General features: G+C 31.4%; 1 protein-coding gene across 1 annotated transcript in view; it reads right to left on the bottom strand.

Annotated features, from left to right (window-relative positions):
- The window catches only part of LOC137621526 (basic proline-rich protein-like), a 46,394-nt gene extending 41,890 nt beyond the window's left edge, over positions 1-4,504 (bottom strand). Inside the window, exon 1 of the mRNA XM_068351885.1 lies at positions 4,304-4,504. Coding sequence (XP_068207986.1) covers positions 4,304-4,390 — 87 coding nt within the window. The 5' untranslated portion in view covers positions 4,391-4,504. The remainder of the gene's footprint in view (positions 1-4,303) is intronic.
- Positions 4,505-10,466: the final 5,962 nt, after the last annotated feature.

Genomic DNA, 10,466 nt, shown 5'->3' with positions numbered 1-10,466 from the left:
TATATATATATTATATATATACACACACATATATATATGTATATATATATTATATATATATATATATAATATATATATATATATGTGTGTGTGTGTGTGTGTGTGTGTGTGTGTGTGTGTGTGTGTGAGTGCTTGAGTGATTCTGTTTATGTCTTTATCGATTTATCGATATATATATATATATATATATATATATATATATAATATATATATATATAATATATATATTAGGATTTATAAAGAATGAACAAATCACCTGGACAATCTCTCTCTCTCTCTCCCTCACTCTCTCTCTCTCTCTCTCTCTGGAAAATAGCAGCCAGAGAAACCTGATGTTTTGCTTGGCGACATACAATGACCTATTGTTTTATGCCGTTGTTCCTTTGTAATCAGATTTTCACTTTTCCTTTCTCAAGGTTGTTTTTAAAATAGAAAAATACTGCTTTATTCTATTTGCAAAAATAATTTCTCAAAGCAATTTCTATTTTCCCCTGTGCTTTCTCAAGGTTTAATTTCTTATATATATATATTTTTTTTTATTTCGCAAAAAGTTGAAACTTTTTATTTTCCAAGGTTGATTTAGCTCTCTCTCTCTCTCTCTCTCTCTCTCTCTCTCTCTCTCTCTCTCTCTCTCTCTCTCTCTCTCTCCTCTCTCTCTCTCTCTCTTAAAATTGAGATCGCTACTTACAATTTGATAGTAATCGGTCGTTCATGTATGAAAATATGAATAATACCAATGATACTAATAGTAATAATATTATGTTTATGAATCAGGTTTCAGTGTAGATTTCGCATAAAAAATAATTTCGTAGTTGTTAACTTAAAAACCTCTAGTATCGTTATCATGTTATCTACTTACTATTTATAAATTTTGATAATAGTAATAAGGCCAAAATTAATGATAGAAATGAAATATGGTATTAAACCTAATTAAAATTCTGATTGAAAATAGGAAGAACCTCGAAGACTTTTCATAAAAACACGACACTTGAACGACGGGTCTTCAAAAATCTGAGTTTCTGAATGTTATCAGAGAAAAAAAGTGGATGGACGGGTGTTACGTGCTAGGTCAGTTTTTAGAGAGAGAGAGAGAGAGAGAGAGAGAGAGAGATGAGAGAGAGAGAGAGAGAGAGAGAGAGAGAGAGAGAGAGAGAGAGAGAGAATATAACGTTTGAGGTTGAACAGTGACGAGTAATGGTCCACTTTCTTGCTGGTTTGAAAGTAAAATTGGGAGTATTTTTATTTAAGTTTTTATTAATTCAATTTGATGCGTTTCTATTTGATTTTGAAGAATTTAATTCGTATGAAATATCTCAATTTTTGATGTTGCAGCGAAGAATTGTGTCAATCTTATAACAGTAATGAGTTTTTAAATACCTATAATTGTTTTATTTATTTAGCGTAAACTTTTTCTCTTGTGGAACGACTTTCTAATATTTAAAAAAACTACTTTGAGAACAACAGAAAACTTGCCTTTAGATTTTAGGATGGTGACAAATTGAGTCACCTGCCCAGGTATATTATATATATCACGCGCTTGCAATTAAGCACACGCTAGCGCTCAAGATTAACGGTCGCCAGACGGCCCGCCCTCTTGCAACCTCTCGTTATGTTGTATCAGTCAACGTAACATTTTCTGACGTTGCGTCGGTTGTTAATGTATATTTAGGGTTCGTGACTCTACACTATAAGACGTCAGACGCCTTTTTTCCCGTCCTAGTGTTTGCTTATGCAAGGATTGGGGTCTTCATAAACACAGTGTTGTGTCAAGAATTACTGTAGTTTTTTCCTTTTTTTTTGCTTTAGTGTGATTTATTTGCCTTATGTAAGTCTGATACTGCAGTCTTACGAAACCATGTCTTTTTCAGAGCTCTTTGTTGGGATTTGCTTCGTCTAACGTTCTCAGCATTTTGTTGATTATCTCAAGGGAATTAAATTTAATTTATACACATGCACACATATATATATATATATATATATATATATATAATATATAAAAATTTATATAATATATATATATATATATATTTTGAATTTATACACATGCACACATATAATAATATATATAAAAATTTATATATATATATATATATAAATATATATAGTATATATATATAATATATATATTCGATGATTCAGGAGTTTATAGGTTGAATAGATAAGAACCTGTCTTATTAGTTTTTAGAACCCCTCCCCGTGTAAGGGAAAAAACGCCATTAAAGATATATATTATATATTATATATATATATATATATATATATATATATATATATATATATATATATATATATATATATATATATATATATATTAATTGTGTTACTTAATCATCTAGACTTTCGTATTCAAAGTTTTGGATGACTGGAATTACGCACTTACACTTGAGCGTTAGTACTGACGCATAACGCTTTTCGTTCAAATCATTTCTTAATCAAATCATATGAGTGTAAAATCTTCCGAACGATATTGATTGATTATGGTGATATGCATACGCTGAATAGAATGATCTTTTGAATTGTGTTGCATTTATTGCAAATAAGACAAATCTAATGTCATTTTCGTCATGTTTTTATAGGAATATCGAAGTCTTATTGTATATTTTTTTAGATTCTAATATTATTTCTATTGTTTCTTGGTTATTTTTACGAGAATGAAGGCGTTTTTTTTTATATATATAATTTTCCTGAAGGTATTTTTACGTTATATATGTGATTTTCCACGGTGACGAATTTTATGTTGGCATTTTTTATGGAGTAATTAATTTGAAAACTTATTTATACTTTTTTTATTTTAGTTTCCACTGTATGTGTAGGGTGGATTGATCATTTTAGAGAGAGAGAGAGAGAGAGAGAGAGAGAGAGAGAGAGAGAGAGAGAGAGAGAATTGCTCATATTGAGAATTCTCATGAAAATCATTGAAGAGATAGAGAAAAGATGTACATCGTCATTTTTGCATTTATGTGAATCTTGGAGAGAAACAAAGCGTAAGTTCACAGTCTGCCCCCTCCCGCCCCCCCAAAAAAATACATACGCCAGTTATTAGACGATAAACGCAACTTCGAAAAGAAGGAAGAGAAAGAAAGAGAAGAGAAAACGTCCAGAGCCTCTGAACAAGACGAAACTGGAATTGAAGAGTCAGACTTCCAGGGACGCCCCCGTCGTCGCCTCGACTTTCTCTCTCTCTCTCTCTCTCTCTCTCTCTCTCTCGGCTTTCACATGGCCACAGTATATTGATCTTCTCTTCTCTGGTTTTCCATTTTACTTTTTGATTAAAGAAATTTCATTAACTTTCATTCCGGGGTTTTAAATTCCTTGTGACAATTAAAAATTTTTTTTGTAACATATGAAAGATTTCTATTCTTCGTTTTTATTGCCTTTTATGAAAAGTAGGGTTATTAACTGTCACTTAATTGACATTTGAATATAGGACATGACTTCAATGTGAGAATCTTAACTTTTTATGGTAAATGTAGGATTTTGGTAAATTTCAACGAGGGGGTTTAAATTTCAACGTAATTTTAGGGAATATGGTTACAACATAACTATTTCTTAATTGTGTGTTTATTCTTGTAATTTTAGGCAATTTATATGAATATGAATATGTTTATACGCACACACATATACATATATATATATATATATATATTATGTGTGTATATATATATATATATATATACATATATATATACATATATATATATATATATATATATATATATATATATACACATACATATATATATATATATATGTTAAAAGACACTATATAGGATCAATAATTCATACTATAAATCATTAAAATTATAAAGGAAACATTTCAATAGTAAATAACAGACATATTTCATGCTGCTCATCTTTAATGGAATGATTTCTTTGTTCCAGGAAAGGACTAGAAAGGCACGTGTCACGAACATTATTATGCAGAATGTCTTTTCTCTTTGGTGTCTTTACCCAAGTGTAGAAAAAATTGGCTGAGGAAGGTAAGCAAATATATTTGAGCTTTTACATTGACGTTTCTAGTTAAGATTTTACAATTATTTATATTTTAGACACACGATTGTACGTGTTTAAAACAGGGAAGGAACTAACGTTTTATATATGATGGTGAATATTTATTTGCATAAAATGTAATTGAGCTAGTTAATACGTTCAATTGCAAATATATATTGGATCATTGCTAGATGTTCTCTTTTGAGGGAAGAAAATCCATAAACAGTTGACATAATATAGAAAGAACTGATACCAGATATTAGGAAAAAAATGGATCTGGTCTCAGCAATCAGATAATATCTTCAAGACTTACCGGTGGTGGCGATTCTGTGTATGCCTCCGACGGTGCATAAGTGGGTGGAAGGGACACCGTGTCCACCCCGTCTCCCTTCTCAGCCATGATCAAATAAAATTATCAACACAACAAAACAAGAACAAAAAACAAGATTTGCAGGATTCCCAAGTTGCCTCCTGTGTGAAAACCGAAGTGTAACTCCCCGACTCGACAGAGGAGACCTGGCTTTTATAAGCTTGTCCCGCCCTCTTCTGCAGTTGCCCGCTCATCTATTTCTCCACTTCACTGGGATTGTTGTTCACAGAAGAATAATCCACAATTATTTCTATATTCCAAATAATATTTAGCCTTTATTTATCCCTTTAGATAGTTCAAAGGCTTAAATGTTTTTTTGAATATAGATGGTTTTTAAAACCAGGCGCAGGCACCCTCTTTCAGATAGTGCTTGGCGATGGGGAAGGAGCTGAGGAGAGGTGTCTGTGGAGGGGGAAGGGGTGTCACTCCAAACGACTTTCCATTCGGGTTGTTTCCAACATGGTAGACCACGAGAACGCTCTCAAACCTTATTAAAGTCAGGATGGAAGAGCCTTATTCCTCTCGCAGATAGATTTTTATAGCTCCTTAATACGCGCGTCAGGGAGGGATGTGACAATCATGACGAAAGGTTATCTTCGGGTTAGACGAGGAGATTGAAATGGAAAGTCTGCAAGATAAGAATCTTAGCTCAGTTCAGAATCATTAATTTATTAAAATGAGGTTTCTCCCTTCAGTTGATGTTTTACAATTTCCTTTCGAAATCTCTCTAAAAAAAAAATAAAGATTTCCGGTATTCTTAACAATGCTATAAGATCTGGGAATGGGGACTGGATAGTAGGTCATTTTGTTTTTATAAAATGATGAAGGATTTTATTTGCATAACATTTTACTTGTAATGTATAGTTTATTTTAGATTTCAGTATCGAAAGTATGATATTTTTAGCCATGTATAGCAAGTGGTGTGTACAATAACGTTTTTCTAATATGAAACTTATATCATCTAATATTTCTCAGTTGCTTTCAATCACTTTCATAGATCCCAATCTCTCTCTCTCTCTCTATCTCTCTCTCTCTCTCTCTCTCTCTCTCTCTCTCTCTCTCTGTTACTAACGTACACCGAAGATTACGTGACACGCAGAAGCCAGCGTTACGTAACGCAAGCCAGGCTACTTGGCGTCACAATCACGCACGACTTGACTTCAGGAGTCAAACTCTGACCACTTTTGATTCATGAAAAAATAGAAACGAAAGGGGAAAAATCCTGAGCCAAAAGAGAAAGATCATTGTTTTCCTTTTGGGGAGACCATTGTATCGAAGAGACAAATCAAAGACACTTTGACCACTGGACCAGAAGGAACCACGAAACCAACCAAGGCCTATTTCATCGTTAACCCCGATGTTATCGAACGCAGTAAAAAGCTTATTTTCTTTTTTTCCTTCTCTTTTCTCTCTATTTTTGTTTGATATACGCAGTAGGTTGGGGAGGTTTTTCTTAGATTTTTACGTGTCGCTAAAATTTACGGAAGATTTATGTACATGAGAGAGTATTTATGTTCATATTAATTTTACATGATAAGAAACTTACCGAGGATTTCTGAAAGTAGGGGGTTTTATGGCGTATTCATAGTGCATATATATCTATATATATATATATCTATATATATATATATATATATATGTATATATATATGTGTGTGTGTATGTATGTATGTATGTATGTATGTATGTATCTTTATGAGTACAGTTCTCTCTCTCTCTCTCTCTCTCTCTCTCTCTCTCTCTCTCTCTCTCTCTCTCTCTCTCTCTCTCTCTCTCTCTCTCTCTCTCTCTCAATCTGATATATATATATATATATATATATATATATATATATATATATATATATATATATATATATATAAAGGAAAATTTGTACTTGATAGCTCATGTATTCAACTTCAAACATTGTTAATTTTTTTTAATTTAACTTTTATGCACATTGGTAATATTTTTTCCTTAAGATTAGATGTTGTTTGCTTCATTGAATATTCAAATTTTTTAGGTTTACGCATGAATATTCAAGTCCCGTCGTCAAGTAACCTTGTCCTGTCTTCTTATATGGTTTATTCATCAAGTATCCCAGTTACATAATAAGAATTTAGGCCTCTTAGTTGCTCGACTTTTTTCTCACAAAAAGTTTCAAAACCATTAACAGGGTGTACATTAATTTCATTAGCACTTTCTCTGCTATTAAGATTCTATTTATATTATTTTAAGTCTCGCTTTGTGCTATTTAGATGCGGGTCACTAAAATTGTCTAAAACATTGAAATACTGTTCAGTTGCACTGTCATTGCTATTAAAATACGCTCCGTAGAATTGTCTAAGTTATTGAAATTCAGTTCTGTAGAATTGTCTTATTGAAATTCTTTGCCTGTTATTGCAATTCTTTTCTGTAGAATTGTCTGCTATTGAAATTCTTTTCAGTAGAATTGCCTGTTATTTCAATTCTTTTTTTGTATAATTGCCTGTTATTTCAATTCTTTTCTATAGAATTGTCTGTTATTGCAATTCTTTTCTGTAGAATTGTCTGTTATTGAAATTCTTTTTAGTAGAATTGCCTGTTATTTCAATTCTTTTCTGTATAATTGCCTGTTATTCCAATTCTTATCTGTAGAATTGTCTGTTATTGAAATTCTTTTCTTTATAATTGCCTCATATTGCAATTTTTTTTCATTAGAATTGCCTGTTATTGCAATTCTTTTCTATAGAATTATCTGTTATTACAATTTATTTTGTAGAATTGTTTGTTATTGTAATTTATTCTGTAGAATTGCCTGTTAATGCAAATATTTTCGGTAGAATTGTTTTTTATCGTAATTATTTTACATATAATTTTTTATTATTGCACATTATTTTCTGTAGAATTGTCGTATGTTGAAATTCTTCTCAGTAGAATTACCTGTTATTGCAATTCTTTTTGGTAGAATTGTCTTTTATTGTAATTTATTTTCTGGAATGGTTTGTTATTGCAAATATTTTATGTAGAATTGTCTGGTAACGTAATTATTTTATATGAAATATTTTGTTATTGCGATTATTTTCGGCAGAATTGTCTGTTATTGAAATGTTTTTCTATAGAATTGTCAGTTATTGAAATTGTTTTCTGTAGAATTGTCTGTTATTGCAATTCTCTACTGTAGAACTGTCTGTTATTGTAAATCTTTTCTGTAGAATTGAATGCTATTCCATTTTTTTCAGTAGAATTGCCAGTTATGGCAATTTATTCCGTAGAATTATAGAATGGTCTGTTATTGCAATTCCTTACTGTCGAATTGTCTGTTATCGTAATTATTTCATATAGAATTGATTGTTACTGCAATTATTTTCTGCAGAATTGTCTGTTATTGAAATTCTTTTCTATAGAATTTTCAGTTATTGAAATTATTTTCTGTAGAATTGTCTGTTATTGAAATTCTTTTCTATAGAATTGTCTGTTATTGAAATTCTTTACTGTAGAATTGTCTGTTATTGAAATTCTTTACTGTAGAATTGTCAGTTATTGTAAATCTTTTCTGTAGAATTGAATGCTATCGCATTTTTTTCAGTATAATTGCCTGTTATTGCAATTTATGCCATAGACTTATAGAATTGTCTGCTATTGCAATTACTGTCGTACTGTCTGTTATCATAATTATTTTAATAGAATTGTTTGTTATTGCAATTATTTTCTGTAGAATTGTCTGTTATTGTAATTGTTTTTGTAGAATTGTCAGTTATTGAAATTCTTATCTGTGGAATTGTCTGTTATTGCAATTCTTTACTGTAGAATTGTCTATTATTGTAAATCTTTTCTATAGTATTGAATGTTATTGCAATTTTTTCCAGTAGAATTGTCAGTTATTGCAATTTATTCCGTAGAGTTGTAGAATTACTTGTTATTGCAATTTATTCTGTAGAGTTGTAGAATTACTTGTTATTGCAATTATTTTTGTAGAATTATCCGTTATTGAAATTGTTTTCTTTAGAATTGTCTGTTATTGCAGTTCTTTACTGTAGAATTGTCTGTAATTGCAAATCTTTTCTGTCAAATTGAATGTTATTGCAATTCTTTTTTTGTAGAACCGTCTATTGTTGCAATTTTCTTGTTTAGAATTGTTTATTATTACAATTCTTTTCTGTAAAATTGTCTGTTATTGAAATTTTGTTCAGTAGAATTTTCTGATATAGTAAAATTCTGTTTATTAGAATAACCCAATTTATTGAAATCTGTTCTGAGCACTGTGTCTCACATTAAAGTGCTTGATTACTGAAGGCCTTCTGCTGTTTACTCCTCTCCTTAGCCCTTTTGAAGCCGAGCTATCGAGCGGCAGATCTCGCAAACACACCAGCATCTCGACTTGTAATCTTCCTTTCTGCAGGTGTTTTGTGTGTTTCGGAGTCTAGAATTTCCAACTCTTACATGCTGTTTATTTTGTTACTATCATGGTTAGAAAGTTCTGAAACTGTCCTTGTTTTAGGGGGATGCTGTAGTCTTGTGCGTTAAATCATTTAGGTTATACACCCAAATCGGTTTATGATGTGCACTACATATGATGGAATTTCGCCATGGTCGAAAAACTATTCAATCATGGCTTGTATTCACCTGTTTCTCTCATTTTGACCTGCTTCCAATTTCAGCTTTTAAAGGCCAATACGATCAATCGCTTCCATTCCTTCTTCATCCATAGAGGTCAGGTTATTTTATGCACCTGTTTTTCCCTTTTGTTACCCAGTGACCATTAAACAGGTGGACGCTAATCTGAACCATTGAGAGATGGACACTTGGGACCGATAACATTACTGTAGTTCTTGGTTCTAAAGATAGGATTAGTAATGATTCATCATCTCGTGTTTTATCCTTTCTGTGAATTGGTATGATTTAACTACTTGCATAGAAGGTGATATCTTCAGCCTATGAAACGATATTATTATTTTATGGGTCTTTAACGATGATGAATTTTTTTATTCACAACAATTAATGTTTGGTAGTTTGAACTTAGTCCCAAATTACTGTAAAAAATTATAATTGTATCATCAATAGAAACTAGTCTTAGTGACTAGCAAAGTTTAATAATTTGATTAGTAAAAGAGAAACTTAAAAACAATTTACTTTTCATACTTGACCATTAGGGTATGTCAGACTGCATTACCTTATCTCTCTTCGCCCCCACACAAACTTTTATGGAATGAATTACCGGGATCAGGGTAAAACAAGCTGGCTGTGGAATTATTGTAGCTTAGCTTATTATTATACTATACTGGTGTACACGACCCATAAAAAAAATACAAGCGGAATATTTAGATAGATATGGAGACACAGATTCAACCCTTTCCACTCCTCTCACCAGGGTATGACTACGCCCTCTTCCCCCTACCCGAGGGACGAGGAGAAACTGAGTAGTTACATGTCTGGTAATATCGCTGAGCGTGACCGAAAAGAAATCTTTAAAGATATGTATATATATATACATATATATATATATATATATATATATATATATATATATATATATATATATATATGTGTGTGTGTGTGTGTGTGTGTGTTATTGATGTTATTATTATTGATACTTGCTGAGCTACAACCCTAGTTGGAAAAGTAGGATGCTATAAGCCTAGGGGCCCCAACAGGGAAAATAACACAGGGAGGATAGGGAACAAGGAAAAATATATTTTAAGAACAGTAACGACATTAGAATAAATATATCCTATATAAACTATAAAAAACGTTAACAAAACAAGAGGAAGAGAAATTAGATGGAATAGTGTGCCCGAGTGTTCCTTCAAGCAAGAGAACTCTAACCCAAGAGACAATGGAAGACCATGGTACGGAGGCTATGGCACTACCTAAGACTAGAGAACAATGGTTTAATTCGGGAGTATATATATATATATATATATATATATATATATATATATATATATATATATATATGTATATATATATATATATATATATATATATATATATTGGTAATTGTTTACAACACCACGCTCTCCATTTACTCCAATATAATGCAATCCTGCAGTTCTCATCTTCTTGCACAGTAATTAGGTGGTTATTCAAATTTTGGGAAAGCAATAATTAGCAAGATATGTTGAGGAGGGGGGAAGGGGTTATAAAA

The sequence above is a fragment of the Palaemon carinicauda genome, chromosome 28, assembly GCF_036898095.1.
Source record: "Palaemon carinicauda isolate YSFRI2023 chromosome 28, ASM3689809v2, whole genome shotgun sequence".
In the NCBI taxonomy this organism is placed as follows: Eukaryota; Metazoa; Arthropoda; class Malacostraca; order Decapoda; family Palaemonidae; genus Palaemon; species Palaemon carinicauda.
The sequence above is the reverse complement of the archived record's forward strand: the minus strand, read 5'-3'. Positions and strand labels throughout refer to the sequence as shown.